Here is a 17439-nt window from a genome sequence, read left to right as displayed (position 1 = left end):
CGGTAGAGCTGGAAAAAGCCCTTTCATGTCACAATGACGTGAAACTACGTATATTATCATTTTTGGTCTGTCGGAAACGGAGAAGGAGCTTTTTCCGCTCATATAGCTGCTTGTTTTTTTGCAAGCTAACGTCTCAGCTGCTCGAGTTGAAGCAAGACTGAGACAGCAACAGGTCTCCAATGGCCTCTAAAGGTAAAACAAACTGTAAAGAGTTTAAAGCAACAGACACCGTGAGCTAGAAGCCGTAACTTGACAGTTCGTGCTGTTATGATCCACTGTCACTGAACCCTGTTTTGACTCGTGCAGGTTGGCAGCATCCCTACGTCAACATATTCAAACATGTCAAAGTTGAAGACTGGAAAAGGTCTGCAAAACAGGGGGAGGTGTCAACACACACGGTAACCTGGCTACACACTGTTCTGCTTAAAGTTATACTTTACCCCCCAAACTATCTTTTGAATCTCAAACACTGCTGTAGGCTTGAGAGGTGGCTGTACACAGTGTGTAGATGTGTCCCCCATGGTAGCTGCGCTTGAATTTCTTGTCAGCTACAGAAACCTTGTGGAGAGAATCACTTTTTCAGACCAAAGTTTGTTCACTTCATGTCCACTTTTGCTGAAATCCCCACAGGACAAGAGACTGAAGTGTTCAGTGTTCAGGATCAGGGGTCCTGTTCCTGCCAACAGCTACATCCTGGTACCCAAAAACAGCAGCCAGTCTCTGGGGCTGGTAGGGCGCTACTTCTACCTTCTCTTCAGGCCGGCCCCCGGCAAATACTTTGTGGCCCACCTGGATGTCTCTGTGGAGGTATCTGACCTGATTTTAAGCGTGTGTGTGTGATGAGATCAAGTGTATTGACATACCTACACTGTCTCAACGGGACTGGAGTTTGTTTTGACTGACAGACTAATCCACACTGCTGCTTTTCTTTGCTAATTGCAAACTCTCTCTCTCTCTCTCTCTCTCTCTCTCTCTCTGTCTCTGTCTCTGTGTGTGTGTGATGTGAAGGAGGGCCAGGTGGTCCGTATCTCTTTTTCCAACATGTTCAAAGAGTTCAAGTCCACAGCTACCTCGCTTCAGTTTCCTTTCCTCTGCGGAGCCGCAAAGGATCCACTCTACGAAAGCACGGCCAAATCGGCAAGACATGGTGAATACGTGCACACACGCACGCACGCAACTGTACCCGTGAGCTATTGTTCGTATGCGTTTTGCTTTGATAATTTGCCGTCCGTTTGTATATGATGTAAATAATCTTCCGACGTGTTCCAGGTGTGGTGGGTCCAGCCCCCGCTTCAGTGCGTTGGACCTGTTTGATGCTGGATCTGCAGTGCACACTCTCTGCCTACCTCAACCGCTGCCACAGTCAACTAAAAAGCGTTAAGCTTTGCGCCAATATGGAGGTGAAAAACATGTTGACCAGCGACCTGCTGCTGGACCCAGGTGAGCCTCCGTTAAATAGATAGATTCTTCACTGACCTGTTCCAGGGAAATGTAGTGCCGCGGTCTTTGCAGAGCCTCCCATGCATACATTATACGCCGCAGCATAACGGCATGGAGCAGCAGATACATCCACATTTATTCAAACATACCTAGAAAAACAAGGCAGCTACATACATGGCTGTTACTGGTGTGTTTTTTTGAAGTGATGCTAGGCAGAGGGGACAAAACTCGACATCTGTACACTTTGTTTCTATATGTGAAGATCACCGGTGAGTTTCTGCAAGCTTGGGAATATGTCATGTGGATAATAAGAATAATACAAAGGGATGTTCTTTAAAGGTTACTTAGATACAGAGATATTGCCGAAGGTGCTTTGAGCGAAAAATATGGCTTTGTTATTGAAGCGTTGACGAGCCCTGTCATTGTTAAACTAATTGTTTATTCAAACCACTCAATTCAAATATAGCCCTGAGTAAAATACATTGAAATCAGACAGTGTTTTTAGAGCACTTCAAATATTTTCTTCACATTCCCTTCATTTAGTATCAGACTGCATCCTCAGATGTCTACTTCTTCTTCGTGGATGTGTGACATCTTTACTTTGCGATTGTCTCTTTCAACAGGAGTTTCCTTCAGCGACGCCAAGAGGATGGGTCTGGCTTCTTCTAAGGGAACAGGTCCGATGCCCAGAGACATGTCGTATCCTGTGCCCAAGGGGGTCTCCTGGCATGACCTCTATGATTATATCCGGTACGGTAACCTCACCTGGGACCACAATGCACATCACTGAAATAGTGCTAAAAGCTAAATCTGCCCTGAAATGATTGTATCAGTGCACCTTTAACAGAGATTAAGAAATGGATTTTTACATATTTCAGAGACACTACCATCTTTTATATATGACTAGTATAGTTATTTGCACAAAGCACATGTCATATAAGATAAGATCTTCAGTCTATATTGTTATGAATCCAAGAAAACTAAAAGGTTACCTGCTTCTGTCACCATGTACGGCTATGGAGTCCCTTATCTTATCCTTCTCCAACAGGTTTCCCTCGGAGGGAGCAAAGTTACCGTTTGACTCCATTCAAAAAGGTAATCTCGAGCCCGAGGCTAGTAAGTCAAGGAATAACACACTGTTCATCATTTTCATCATGAAGTATTTTCGGCTTTTACTGCCCTTACATGGGTCTGACTTTTTCCAGCTGCTTTTAAAAAGAAATTGTCATTATTTTTCTTTTTGCTCTGCACCACACACACAATTATTCTATCATTTATTTCATTCCGCTCTTACCTGTTTTGATTGTTTATTGATCAAAGAGTTTTTAATAAAAACAACACTATTACCGAACAAATTCCTTGGATGTGAACGCCTGCTTGGCAATAAAAATGGATTCTGCTTCAAATACATGGAAAAGTCTCTCCATTAGGAATGTATTGAAGATGACTGGCTTTCTCTCCCAGACTGTGTCTCTGACCAAAGAAGCCCAACTAGAGCGGAGTCTAGCTGTGTCAACCTCAGCCAACCAGTTCAGGACCGTGTGTCTCACATCCAGCGGGTCACCTCTCCAAAACCAGTAAGACTCAAGTATCTTTAAATCCATTCTCTCTGATTCCGATCAGCTTGACTTTTGTCTGTGAAAATATGGCAGATGTCAGTTTTTCCTCCTTCTGTCTCCTCAGCTCCTGAGGAATCGAACACCCGTGGTGACCGACCTACCGGACCTGGGCGTAGTTTCCACTCAACAGAGTGCTGACTGGCTCTCCCATAACAGGGACCAGCATCAGCAAGAGTCGACAAGCTCCAGTTCACGGCCGTTCACATGCAGGCCTCCCTGGGATACCGATGACGGGGGAGTTCATGTGCACGTTCATACTGAGGACGGCTTCAGCGAACGTGAGGAGGAAAGTGAAGAAGAGGTGAAGCTTCTTATTGACTCAATTCAACCCAGACATCCAGTTCAATACCACGTTCCTCTCTCTTTGTGCAACTTTGTGGCAGCATTGGAAACTCTATTAATCTCTTTACATTCCCAGTTTGTTTGCACTCCGGTGCCACATCCTGTCCATCTATCATTGTCCAAAGAGCCCAGGCAGGAGGTGAGCGAGACGAGGGCAGTAGAGAGTGAAATAAAACCAGCTGCTGTACGGCATGTTGTTTGAGAACTCATCACGATTCTTTTCCCTTTTCCTCCTCTCCTTGCTAGAAGCTGCTTCCAGACCCGATTCTCAGGCTCGATCGAATCATCGGCTTCGGAGGAGCCACCACGAAATGTGTACGCTCATGCGGAGTTAAACCCTTATCAGGCCGGCTTCACGTACTTTGTGATTTTCATTAAATGCATTCAATCAAAGACTTAATGGGAGTCTAACAGCTGTACTTCATGACACTGTAGGCCCTGTGGAGCAAATCGGGTGATGCGGTGGTGTATCCGTGCCACGCCATTATCGTCTCCATGACAATATCGTCGAACCAGCAGAGGTTCTTCATCGGCCACACTGATAAGGTAAATGAGCTGCGATGTGATAAGGTACAGCCTTTTGATGCAGTTGGATTCTGTGTTTATTCCCTCCAAAAAAAATGTGTGTGTTCTCTGTAGGTGTCTGCACTGGCTTTCAATGGCAACACAACCCTGCTGGCCTCGGCACAAACTGGAAACCACAGTGTAGTTCGAGTGTGGAACTACCACAGAGGAAACTGTCTGGCCATGTTTAGGATTCATGCTCATTCATTATCATCTCTTAGGTAACCAACTGCTCATGCACACGCACACGCGGATGATAAGATGGGATAAGCCTTGATGTACAATAATACAATCAGGTCGAAGCTGACGTCGATCACTGCTCGCTCGCACTAATTTTGTCTTTATTTGTTTTCTGTCCCTTGTCGAAGCTTCTCATACGGCGGCGGTGTTCTCTGTGGAGTGGGTAAAGACAGCCACAGTAAAACAGTAAGTGACAAATGCAAATGTTCCCACATTAATATTCAAGTAATTATTTTTCTAATTTGTGAATAAAGGTAACAAACACAAGCTGCGCTGTCGCTAAAATCTGTGGCGAGAGCCGTGGGAATTATTAGACAACGATGGAAAAAGTGCAAAGAAACACCGTGTACCATTACTTCGGCTGATATCATTTTAAATGTCACGCTATAAATCAGCTCCTCTCATTAGAGGCGATGACTCGGCAAAGCTTTAAGCCGACTGTCTGTGTGTGTGTGTGTGTGTGTGTGTGTGTGTGGCGCTGATTCAACCTTTCATAGATGGTGGTGGTGTGGAACACTTCTAACGTCAGTAAAGGTGGAGAGGTGACCATCTTAGCCAAAGCACACACCGATGTGGACGTCCTCACCATGAAGGTCGCCTTCTTTGACGATACAAGGTACCCTCCCTGCTCTGCGTTTGTATTAGGGTTGATTGTTTGATTGTTTGATTTAGCCAACGGTGCATATTTGCATATTTAGGGACGTTTTTGGATTGTAGTTTATTTCACACATACTCCTTATGGAATTAGGAGTTCTGCAAAGCGAGTTCTGTTAATCCTGCAGATGTGTCATGACAGATTTAGGTTCACTCTTACACACTTGGGCTTTAGTAAAGGAAGGTGTAGAGGGCCTGGTGCAAAAGTGCAGTTTTTATGGGTAGTGGCAAAACCTACAGTATGTTACAAGAGTGAAATGCAACTGGTCTCAAGAAATGTACCAGCCACTTCACTTTAAAACACAAGCCAGCTCAAAAATGATAATTACCAACATGAATCACCATGTTCTGAACAGACAGAGTACAAACTAACTCAGAAAAACAGTTTGAATGTCAACGCGATGAATGAAGCTTCGAACTATCCGGAACAGCCCTACAAAACCACACAGGCCTTGGATGTATGAAGAGAAAGACGGTGGGAGCTAGAAGGACAGTAAATTTAGAAATCGTGCTCTCTTAATCTACGAGTGTGCTGGTTTCAGGATGGTGTCGTGTGGTCGCGACAATATTCGCCTGTGGCGAGTGAGGAATGGGACGCTGCGCTCCTGTCCAGTCAACCTGGGTGAATACCACTCAATGGACTTCACTGACGTGACCTTTGAGGAGGGAAATTCCTCCAACCAGCACCTTGATGAACGAACACTGTGAGTGAGCAAAGCGGACGCTGACACTATCCTAGTTTACGAAGGATTGGCAGAAGCGTGAACCTCATCCACATCCACCGAAAACATTATTATTAAATGATTACTGTTTCCCTTTTGTGATTGTCTTCCCGTAGATTTGCCAGCAGTCGGAGTGGCTACATCTTTGAGATCGACTACAGCAGAGTTGGTATTAGAAATGTCAGGAGGCTGTTGCCTGCACAGCAGCAGCATGCAAACCGCCGGGAGAAATTGACTTTTAACACAGGTGTGTTGTTTAGTCGTTTTAAAGAGGGGATACAACTTTTTAAGAATCTGTGGGTCATTTTGTGTGTGTGTGTGTGTGTGTTCCAGGTCCAGGCATTGCCATCAACAGCATCAGTGTGTCCTCATCATTTTGTTCCACGGGCTCTGAAGACGGCTTCCTGCGTCTGTGGCCCCTTGATTTTTCTACCATCTTCCTGGAGGCTGGTAGGCGTAATATTTACCTGCAGCAGCAGCCTGACGGGTCCCAATACGCATTTATAATCTTTAATACATGTATGTTTACAGCTGCATCTTTGCTATTGGCCCCACATGGGTTTTAGTACATTTTGGCAGTGCAACCCAGGTCATTGTTCAAAATGACCGACATTCAAATCGTGAATGTGAGATGATGTACCATCCTCACACAGACAATGACTCGGACACGTGTCATTGTTTTCAAGAGCACGAGGGACCTGTGAGCCTGGTGTCGGTCTCCTCAGACGGCCTTCGGGTGCTGGCAGCCTCCTCCACTGGTAGCCTGGGTTTCCTCGATGTGAGCAGCCGTGGTTACAACACGCTGATGAGGTCACACACAGACGCCGTGCTCGGCTTCAGTGTGGATGGCGTCCGTCGGCATCTCACAACGGCCTCATCCGATGGCACAGTGCGCATTTGGAATATGGATTCCTTGCACCAGGTCAGTCAAAACCACAATTAGTTATTTTGTTCACCTCTATTTCTACTGATTTGAAGATGAGTATATCTTTACACCAGAGTAACTGACACTGCCTGTTATCGACTGTTTAACTGACTGTCTGTTGTCTCCTGTGCTTTAGCTGTATGACTTCGTGTCAGAGGACGGCCCCAGTTCAGTGGCCTTCCATCCCAGCGAGCAGGTCTTCTCTTGTGGCTTCAGCTCCGGCATCGTCCGAGTCTTTGACATCTCCAGTGCCAAGATGCTGGCCGAACACAAGTACGTCTAAAACTATAGTGGAAGCTCCAGCTCCACCAGTGACTGCAGTTCTTCATTTTGGATACCAAAAGCTTGCGTCTGGGGACAATCACTATATGCTATTGTATGATATGTCGAGGTGTATCGCATTACTTGAACATAGAGACCATAGATACAATTCTTAGCTGCTGGCCAACTGCTAGAAGAAAATACACGATAACGTGCCTGGAATAGTAAACCTACTTTCGCACTGATGATGACGACTGCATTCGTGCTCTTGTTTCTCTGTCTGTTTGTTTGTATGTGCCTGTATACACATATATATTACAGGCAGCACAGAGGTGAAGTGGTGGGTCTTGCCTTCTCTCCGGATGGGGAGTTCATGTACAGCGCTGACTCTCAGGGCTCTTTGGCGCTTTACAACGCTTCTGAGGAAAACCACAATGTGATCAGAGTCGTGTGTATGTATACACACACACACACACCCACAAACGAATGCACGAACACACCTTAACTTCACTTATCAGAAATGTGAACTGTGAAACTATCAACACTATAGGACAAGGCATACACTTCCTTATATGATGTGTATACCAGGCGGTGTGTTGTTTGATTCACTCTCTACCCGATTGGCTAGGTAATGCGTTGGCCCGAGGCACCGAGCGCGCTCCCGACGCTCTCACAGTGAGCAGTGACAGCCGCTGTCTGGCTTTCATCGGCCCCTCGGAGTACATTGTCACCATCGCCGACTCGCAGTCTCTGGACGAGGTATCTTGCACACTGTCGGCACCGCGCCATATGTCGCATTGCTCAAGAAATAGTTCGTATTAATATGCATGTTCTTATGTGTCCACCTTCACCTGTTCCATCTCTGTCTAGTTGCTCCATGTAGATGTGAGTATTTTGGACGTACAAAGCCCCCGTCTTGATTCTGCACTGAGGGTCTGCTTCGCTCCGGCCTCCACTGAACACTTGTTGGTCGCCACATCAGCTAACAAGATCCTCTGGGTTAGCACCAAGACGGGCCGTCTACTCCGAGAGGTAAAACTGCTGAGCTCCTTCAATGTACAGTTTGCCTCTACATGGTCATTTTATTCTTTTTTTTTTCAATCGTATGGTGGATTTCTGTCTTCCTGACAGGTGTCTAAGGTGCACAAACACCAGTGCTCGTCCCTGGCTGTGAGCGAGGACAGTCGATTCCTGCTGACGGCAGGACACAATGCTGTGAAAGTGTGGGATTATAACACGCAGCTCGACGTTAGCTCGCAGGTAGTCAACAATTAAGGATTTTCTTATGTTTCTCGCTATCATAGAAAGTCTGTTCATTTAAAGCAGCAGTATCAGTAGTTGATGTTGTGTCAGTAGTAACTGAAGCGTGGTTCTCTGTACCAGATGTTCATAGGCCACAGTCAGCCCATCCGCCAGGTGAGCTTCACCCCCGACCAGCTGGGCGTGGTCTCAGTGGGAGACGCCATATTCCTTTGGGACTTCCTGGCACATCCTGTTGAGCCCTTAATAAAAGACAGCCGGTAATAATCGCTGTTGCATGTTTGAATCTTGTCGATAATGTGCGCGTTACACTTTTTACAAGCGTTACAATTTTTTTTTTCTGTCCTCACAGTTCCTCTCTAAGATTAAACTACATCTCAACTCCTAAATCAGGTAACTCAATTTAAAGTTTGTATCCATGCTTCTATGTTCTAAGATACACCTGATTCAAATGTTCTTACTCATGAAAAAACGGTGTATTTATGTACCAGCTCAACCAGACGTTAGTGGAGTTCAGTTGTCCAATGGGATGCCTCGACAGACGGCACCCCTCCCCTCCTCACCGCCATCACGGCTGGACATCAGCACCCTAGACCAAGTTGAACAGGGGGGTTAGTTCTCTTTCACACTTCTAACTACTGTGAGGAAGGTTTAACACTGTTTATATCTTAGCTCTCAGCAATAAATATGTAGCAATACCAAGAGTCACGCTCTACACATGTATCAAGCATGTATTTGTTGCTAATGGCCGTACCAGAGGTGTTTAATGGACGCAGGGACTTGGTTTATTGTCACCCTCGGTCATATTTTCTCTCCCGTTACCCTCCTCCAGCTTTGGGCTCCTTGTCGATTTGTGATGACACCCCGACCATCCCCACCGCTGCAGCCACTGGTCCAGGTCCCTCCTCTGACCCCAGACCTGCCGTCTCCTTCCTCCAAGTCACAGAGCTGGTCGACACATCACCCTTGAACACAAGTCACATGAACACTGGTAAGTGCCCCACTGCATTGTCCTGCATGAACAGTGAAGGGGCTTTCGGTTGATTTTTTTTTTTTTTATTCTCTTTTGTCATTTAGTTGAGTTGAAAGGGAAGAAGCCAGTCCGTCCTGATTGTTACAGGCACTTTATCCCACGTTTCAAGACCTCCACTCTTGATCAGGTAAAGACTATGACGACCTTATATAATGATAGACTCTTGTCACTGGGCGTATGTTAGTGTGTCTTAACGTTGTCTCTGATCCAGGCTGCTGTGGCTCCCCAACCAGGAGAAGAGGGCATAAAGCTGAAAGCAGTGATCGGCTACAATGGCAATGGGCGCGGCAACATGGTGTGGAGCCCTGACCAAGGTTATTATAATCTACTGAAAGTGAAACAAAAACAGTAGATATCTTAGCCTACCTCCTCACTAATGAACTCTGTCTCAGAAATAATCTCCGGCCACACTAACGTGCCAGAACACTGGGACTGGTTAATGTTTTGCCTCACCCAGCAATCGATTTCTGTTGCAGGTTTGTTTGCGTACTCGTGTGGCTGTGTGGTGGTGGTGGAGTACCTTCATACAGGAAGCCAGAGACACTTGCAGGGCCACAGCGAGGAGATCTCTTGTCTGGCCGTCACAAATGATGCAACGGTATAGTTCATAGCTCTAAACTTCACCGTTATGACCGTGATTTAAAAGACGCTATGTGGGGCTTTGATGGGGACAGTAATTACAAAGTAATGACAAAGAACCAACACAGACTGAATGAAGAAAATTAGGTGAATTGCATTGTGGTCTTTATATTTCACAGTGACTGACAGCAAATCCGGTTCAGCATTAGCCGGTGTGTGTCCAAAGCACTAGTGATCTCATGTCATGTGATAGCCCTTTAAGTGTTTCTGTGTGTCCAAATTCTAAGAAAACATATATATATATAATACATATTGTGGACATTTGGTGCCATGGGGAAGTATCACAGCAGATGGTGAACACATTTTTCATGTCCGAGGGTCATTATTAGATCAAAATAGACTGAATAGACCTCAGCTGGTCAACACAGCAGGGCAAGAAATCCAGTAAATCAGCTGGTTGGTTAGTCACTGCAGGAGAACACGAATGCATTCGCCTCAGTCGTTAAGCTAAACAAGAGGAGCTGAAGGAAACTAACATCCTTGAGTCCATTCTCAGCGGGAGACAAGAGAAAGGAACATCCTATCAGGAGATGGATGGACTTTCACTCACGAGTGGGATATGGGGTCAAATCACAGTCGATATCCGCGAGCACAGATGCTTTGAGCGTCCCCTGGCACACGATTTCTATCGCTGTTCTTCTACTAGAAATTAACTTATTTATTTGGAGCCGCACAGTGTGCAGACCTCGTTTGTGTCCTCCATTTAAAACGGATGTCTTTGTCTAAGAAAGCGGGTTAAAGGGAGTCTTCTCACAAGCTAATGGATTAGATGTCTGTGCATCATCTCTAAGAGAAATTCAGACCCGTCAATCTTGGGGCACAAGAAATCCAGGACTTTCTCATGTTCGGCATACGTCCCGTTAGTCCTGTGTCTTATGGAATCGTAGATCAAACATGAAGGTGCCTTTCTGTCTGTTTTACTTCCGGTCTAGACGGTGGCATCAGCAGCCGGTGGCAGTAATGGTAGCAAGAGCCTCATCTGCATTTGGGACGTCCAGAATGGAACTTGTCGCAATACCATCTCCTACCACGGGGGCGCAGTGCAGACTCTCGCTTTCTCTCGGGATGATCGCTTCTTTCTCTCTGCTGGTCAGTCAAATGTAAATTAGACTGCATCAATCAGTCATTAGCATTTAAACTTAAAGTTTAGTGCCGGTTTGACAATAATTGATAACAAATTTAAAAAAGGCCGATCGAGGTACTCTGCTACTACTGACCACTGATTCTTTCCGAAAAGGAGACTTTTCCGACCCAGAGGTGGCTCTGTGGAGCAGTAGCACCTTCGAGCTGCTGTCCAGTGTGAGGGTGTCGGGACCGATTCACGACGCGGCCTTCAGCCCCTCAACAGCCAGCCAGCTGGCCTGTGTGGGCAGCCAAGGGGCGTACTTCTGCCTCATCCACACGCATGGCTCGGATGTAGACCTCAAGGTAAATGACCACAGAAAAACACGCTAGATAAGAGAGAGTGATCCACTATCTTAGCCTAAAACATGCGATCAATGCAGTCTTCTCAAGCACTCAACTACATTTTGAATGGGTAAATATCTTAGTTGTCCTTGCGTTGGTACATGAGGATTAACCGCTCCTTCACACGTGTAGGTCCAGAAGGTGAAGGCGCCAGTAGAAGTGGGCGATGTGGAGCTGACGGCTCTGTGCTACCACATGGACTCCTTTCTGTTCACCGCCACCAATCGGGGACACGTTTGCATCTGGGACGTAAACACACAGCGCTGCCTCATGACCTGGGAAGCTGATCAGGAGGAGATCGGTACAAATGGACCCTCTGTATATTCCAACCAGCTAATTTGGCTTAATGCTCTTTATGGTTCTCAAAGAAACAAAACTAGTCTTGTTGTTGCTTACATGCATTCTGGTCCTGGGCTTCTACAAACAGTTATAGGACTGGTATGGTTTCTTGGTTTAGGAGTGCTGCAGTGTCGAGGGAACCGTCTTTTGACAGGCAGCAACACCCGCTGGTTGCGACTGTGGGAGGTAGACGCGTTACAGGACGTGAAGCCTCAGGAGAAGTACTGCGATGGGGAAGACAGGTCTGTATGTGTCGGTAAAACGGTATATTTCTGTTTTATGTATAAGGTTGACCTACCCTTGTACTTAACCTATACAGTCCTCTTAAGAATATCTCTAGAACAAGTTATATAGCTGTTATTTTAAATGATGGTTTAATGTAGTTTTATGGTGCTTTTTCATTTCTGCTTGGCCTGACTAAGACAAAGAATTGACAGTTTTGGTTCCACCTCATCCTCCAGTGGCCATGCCAATAATAAGGGGTTCATTGTTTTTGGTCTGTTCCTCAGTGGGATCATGGTGGTGTTGGAGCAGGAGATAATGCTGGATGGGACGACGATCAGTGCAGCATTTGATAACACTATGGACATGGGCATCGTTGGCACCACAGCGGGAACCATCTGGTACATCAACTGGTCAGACAGCAGCAGCATCCGGCTGGTCAGCGGGCACAAGGCCAAGGTACCAGTGTGAAAAATAACCACATGCACATCTTGTGTCTCCAGCAGGAGCTGGAACACACAGCTTATACCTGGGAGGCAAGTGTGCTGTTTAGCATAATCATAATGGGTTGATGGCACGGTCTGCCCGGCTGCATGTTACCCGTAGTGACTTTCCTAAAGCTAAAGCTATAATTGTAAAATATGTCTAATGAACAAATATTATAAACGCATCTGTTACTGAGCTCTACAACAGCTTGTGTCCTGTTTACCGAGCTCACTCTGGCTGAAATGTGAACTGCCAATCTTTTCTTCCTCATTTTAAAACAGTTGCTGCTTAGATGTGTTTTATGGTGAATAATCAGTTTTTTGCTCTGTGGATGGCGATGTGAATTGGTTGTTTCCACCACTTTGGTCCAGACTGAAATATCTCAACAACAAACGAGATGGTTTGCCATGAAACTCTGTATTGACATTCATGGTCCCCAGAGGGTGAATACCTCCGACTTAAGTGATCCCGTGACTTTACCTCTTAGGCCATCAAACAGGCTTTTACTAAAGAATCTGTATTAATGGCCTGTCAATCACACATCAGAGGCGATCCCCAAGGAAGAGGAGTATTTCTTATTGTGCTCAGTTTGCTGAACGTTTGCACCAGGAAATAAAGATGATCAAGTGAAGTAATGAGGAATACGAAGACTCACTTTTTACATTGTTGTTTCTATGATTTTATTTATATTTATGTATTTCATATTTAGTTTCTATTGATTTACCTGGCAAAGGAATGTAGCAACCGCACAAAAATGACCTTATGTGACTCCTGAGGAAGCTCTGTGAGAGGGTCGTGCTGCTAATGTTAGCATCTTGTACCAGTATTGACATTCTCTTCCTGTGTGTGTGTGTGTGTGTGTGCTCCTCTGCGCTGTCCAGGTGAATGACGTGGGTTTTAGCGCTGACGAGAGACATTTTGCCACCTGCAGCGAGGACGGCAGCGTGAGGGTGTGGTCGGTCCCTGGCAACGAGCTGGTGGTGCAGTTTCAGGTGCTCAGTCAGGTGAGAGGATACGCTTAATATCATAATGTACTTGTTATATAAGTGATAGTACAAGCTGAAGGACCTTGATGAAGCATCTGAGACAGATTTAAATATTGTGGTGAAACGAGAATGTTTATGACTTGATCTGATCATAACAGCATTCGCCCCTTACATAATACCCCCCCCCCCCCTATGTTTCTTTTTCTGTGGGTCAGGCCTGCGGCTGTGTGTGCTGGAGCCCTTCTTCCAGTAAGGAGAGTGCATGTGTGGCAGCAGGATACAGCGACGGGACCCTGAGGATCTTCCGGCTTTCATCCTCAGAGATGGAGATGAAGCTGCATCCCCATCAAGTGGCTGTCACTGCCATGCAGTACTCTGCTCACGGTGAGAGAGGATAGCAGCAGCTTAATAACCTGCATCTTCTGCTTTCAACTTACTTCATGATGAAATGATTAGAGGGCCGCCTCACTTAGCCCCAGTCTTCTTAGTCTCCGTCTACTCCTTTTTGTGAGTGTTTCTTTTAACATCCTCCAGAGAAGAGCCATCATCCACCAGGTTGCTGTTTTAGTGGTCAAACACAAATAGAACAATGTATAAATGATCAAAGGACAGGTCAAAGCAGGGTTGAGTAGTCAGGAGAAGAACTTCATGATCAATTCTATGTGCTCGCAGTAGGTTTCCTGTTATATTAAAGCAGCTATGTTACATCCGGTTCTGCTCCGTAACACCTTTTGGCCCCCTACAGGTCATGTGATCCTTTCAGCGGGGAAGAATGGTCTGATAGCTGTCAGCAGCCCAGTGAATGGAGCGACTATACGGGTTGTCAAGGACCACAAAGGAGCGCCGATTACCACCATCCAGTGTGTGAACGAACAGGTCAGCCCACTGAATCGGATCAAGGAGTGAAGCTTTAACAGAGCGTCACATGGCAGCACAAAAGAAGAATAATGAGAGAAATTAGAATAGCACCTGAACGGCCGCAACAATTAGTTATGAACCACTAAGTGCTGAGGCCTTTCTTTAACAGCAATCACTTATCAATCAAACATTTTCGACTTCCCCATGGACACTGATTCTGCATGATGTTTGAATTTCTTTCTCCAAATGCGTGAGGAACTGATGTTACTACATATCACCTCTGACCGAAGCTTGTCACTGTGAATATATACTCTGAAATGACTTGTTTGACTTGTTTGTTCTTAATAATCATATAGAAATGGAAACATTGACATTTATACATATGAAAATGTCATCGGCCATAACTTACAAATGTGGGTTTTTGTTCCAAGTGCCATCAATACATTTAGAAACGGCGTCTAGTCTCAAAAAGCCACACGGAATCGATTTCAAATGTTGATGAGTGACTTGAATATTTGTATACATCAGGCAGAATAATATAACAATAGCAGCCTGATTGTCTATTTCATACACATTGAATACTTTCCTGAATAGATATACATGTGTTCTGTTTTCAATTCAGCTTCACTTTACAAAATCCCCTTCATGTATCGTACAACGCATACGTACACTTGGCTTCTCCAGTAACCGTGCTCTTGCTTCTCAGTACAAAAGGTTCCCTGACATTTCCTTTCCTGCCTTATGACATTTTAATGACATTCTTTCATCAGTATCTGAAGCCGTCTATCTTCCAATCCTCAGTGTAAGAATTTCGGACTGGAAGGCAACGAGATGTGGTTGGCTGCCAGTGCCGACAGACGCGTCAGTGTGTGGGCTGCCGACTGGTTGAAGGACAAATGCGAGCTGCTTGACTGGCTGACATTTCCTGCTCCGGCCTATTTTGGGGTACCTTCTGTGTTTTTAAGTAGTAGTACACGGTGATAATGACTAGAAATATCACTCCAAATGTTGAGTGCTGCTTTTTATCTCTTTTTAAGTCTTGCGGATACTCGATCCCCCTTTTGTTAAGTAAAGACATTATCGGCATACTTTATAAAAGTTTAATATTTAACTATGATGCTGATACTTAACCTCTAAGCCTTTTCATTCTAAAGTATTATTTTTACATTTTTCAGCATATTGTTGCAACCTCCTTTAGGAAATTTGCTAAATAAAAGAGCCTTTTCCGTGTCAAACCTTTGCACGTCTAATATTTTTGTAACCCCTTTGTGCTGTAGGATGACCGCCCACCTCCCAGTCTGGCTGCCTTCTGCCCTGCAGACCCCAGCCTGGTGGTCTACACTGGCTATGGAGTAGAGAAGGAGCTGTCCTTCTACAGCCTGGCTAAAAAACAGGTACTAGAAGCACACCCACCGCTTCACTCCTCTACCACAGTGATGTTCCTGTACCTGTACAGAGCAGATGTTGCTGGCAAAATGTCCACAGGTCTGCGTGTAATCTCACACAATATGTTTTGTTTTTTAACTACAGATAATGAAGAAGATTGCCCTGCCCGACTGGGCCACATGCTTTAGCCTGTCCTGTAAGAGTCAACTCATAGCTGTGGGATCAAAAGGTAAACTCGGGCCTTGTTTTTCATGGTGTAAATCCGTATGGTTACAGTGAAGAAATTAGATTTCAGTATTATAAGTTTGGAGCACGTTTGTGAATATTTTCTCCCTGTTGTGTCTCATTTCTTATCAGAGCGAGTGTTGAAGTTGATCAAGTCGACCAGTGGCAGGTTCCAGGACTTCCTGCAGCACAGTGACTCACTGCAGACGTGTCGCTTCTCTCCGTCAGGGACGCTTCTTTTCACTTTAGCTTATAATGAGATCCTGCTGTGGGAGGTGCAGGGCCTCTGAGGGCCTCACATCTGTTGATCCCGGTTCACAGGTTCCTGGTTTAAATCTTTATTTTATGTAATTAGATTGTTCTATATTTATTTTTTTTAATTCATTGAATATTTGTAGAGAAGCTTTGTGTGAAGTTGTTGTTGTTTTTTCATGTGTATGGTTTTAGAATACATTTTTGTTGAAGAGATTTGTTGTTGCCTGTCCAGTCATTTCTAATTTCTGACTATTTATTTTAGATTTTCTTACAGTTGCTGTCCTGTCCACTGTTTTTCAGTGGTAAATAGAACCATAGTTTGTAGGCTGCTGCGGGATTGGATGGGGTTTAAATGAGAAGCAGCATGAGCTGTTATCGCAGCATGAGCTGTTATCACAGCATGAGCAATAACAATCTGTAATGTAAGAGGGCTCCAACAATGCCGGGTTTGTGCACGCACACATACAAAAGGAGAGACTGCTACAGCCAAAGACGTGTACTTTTACTCATCTCTCCACCAGAATGATGGAGGACAGACGTACTGTTCAGAACATTTTGCATGAATCTTTTGTTAACAAAGCTCTTTCTGTCACACTGGAACTGGGATACTGTCATTATTGAGAGCTCAAATGATCCTCTCCATTTCCTCCCTTGTTTTTGCTTTTGGAGATTTATGTATAATATACACATAACTCCTGGTGATCTTCCTGTGCAATGGATTCCGCAACGAAAACCCCAATTTTGATTGCTTTTTTTAAAGCAGCAGTGGAGGTTTGCATGCGGAAAGGTGGAGATTCAGGTTTTGAGAATCACCCCAATAATGTCAGTTAGATATGACCGCTATTAACATTTTGTATTACAATTCATTCTTGATTCAGATTTCACAGGCTGTAAAGAATAATAAAAATAGTTTCAACAAGGCTTTATCTTTAAGATTTAGGCAGCGCCATCACTTTGATAATTAAACCGTATATTACATGATCATGATAGTGTTATAAGGGATTGTTTTACTCTGAATAATCACCTCACTGGAGGTTTATTAACATACTGAGGTGTTAGACTCCCTGAAAATATGACAGCCATCCATCTCATCTCTGTCTTTTCAAAAGTGCTGACATTTGAATATAGCTATAAATATAATTAATCTTAATTGGTTGGGTTTAAAAAAAATAGGCTGTTTATCGTGGTTTGATATCGTTTCAGTAAAGGATTCACCAATGACTTCGCTGTTAATGGGGCACAATTTTGGGCAGAGGTGGAAAGCAACAGAACATTTACTGGTAGCTGTGCTCCTGTACAAGTTTAAAGATATCATCAAATGCACATTAATTACAGAAGCAGTCGCTGTCAATACATATCTTGCTCCATCCAGCAATGCTAATTAAATATTATTAGCATAGGCTTACTATGTTATTGAGATAAAGCTTCATCTCTGATGAGACTTTATGCCACTATGAACATTTTTATTTTGTTGAACGTTTTATAGGCAAAACACGAGAAGCTCACGTGGGCTGCA

The 17439-nt window shown here is 44.7% G+C and overlaps 1 protein-coding gene across 1 annotated transcript; it reads left to right on the top strand.

Moving 5' to 3' along the window:
• Positions 1–86: 86 nt before the first annotated feature.
• Positions 87–15992, top strand: wdr90 (WD repeat domain 90). Its single transcript, XM_079182804.1, has 43 exons — positions 87–192; positions 307–398; positions 631–807; positions 1009–1147; positions 1270–1440; positions 2064–2190; positions 2489–2556; positions 2905–3017; positions 3124–3360; positions 3478–3540; positions 3648–3716; positions 3837–3947; positions 4041–4186; positions 4334–4391; positions 4703–4821; positions 5402–5563; positions 5698–5828; positions 5915–6031; positions 6268–6503; positions 6643–6779; positions 7089–7219; positions 7396–7526; positions 7638–7799; positions 7899–8027; positions 8151–8287; positions 8380–8420; positions 8519–8638; positions 8860–9018; positions 9105–9187; positions 9272–9374; positions 9537–9658; positions 10632–10788; positions 10937–11127; positions 11299–11467; positions 11624–11747; positions 12015–12186; positions 13095–13217; positions 13415–13583; positions 13945–14075; positions 14859–15002; positions 15335–15451; positions 15588–15672; positions 15801–15992. The coding sequence occupies exons 1-43, from the start codon at positions 180–182 to the stop codon at positions 15956–15958; spliced, it is 5544 nt and encodes a 1847-aa protein (XP_079038930.1). The 5' UTR covers positions 87–179; the 3' UTR covers positions 15959–15992.
• Positions 15993–17439: the final 1447 nt, after the last annotated feature.

This window comes from Pholis gunnellus (genome assembly GCF_910591455.1).
Source record: "Pholis gunnellus genome assembly, chromosome: 21".
Taxonomy (NCBI): Eukaryota; Metazoa; Chordata; class Actinopteri; order Perciformes; family Pholidae; genus Pholis; species Pholis gunnellus.
The sequence above is the reverse complement of the archived record's forward strand: the minus strand, read 5'-3'. Positions and strand labels throughout refer to the sequence as shown.

What these genes read in the sequence shown, in the direction of transcription:
- wdr90 (XM_079182804.1), top strand. An exon ending in AGACCAAGTTGAACAGGGGG is followed by an intron (nt 8,639 to 8,859) that starts GTTAGTTCTCTT and finishes ACCCTCCTCCAG; the next exon opens with CTTTGGGCTCCTTGTCGATT. An exon ending in CATGCAGTACTCTGCTCACG is followed by an intron (nt 13,584 to 13,944) that starts GTGAGAGAGGAT and finishes GGCCCCCTACAG; the next exon opens with GTCATGTGATCCTTTCAGCG.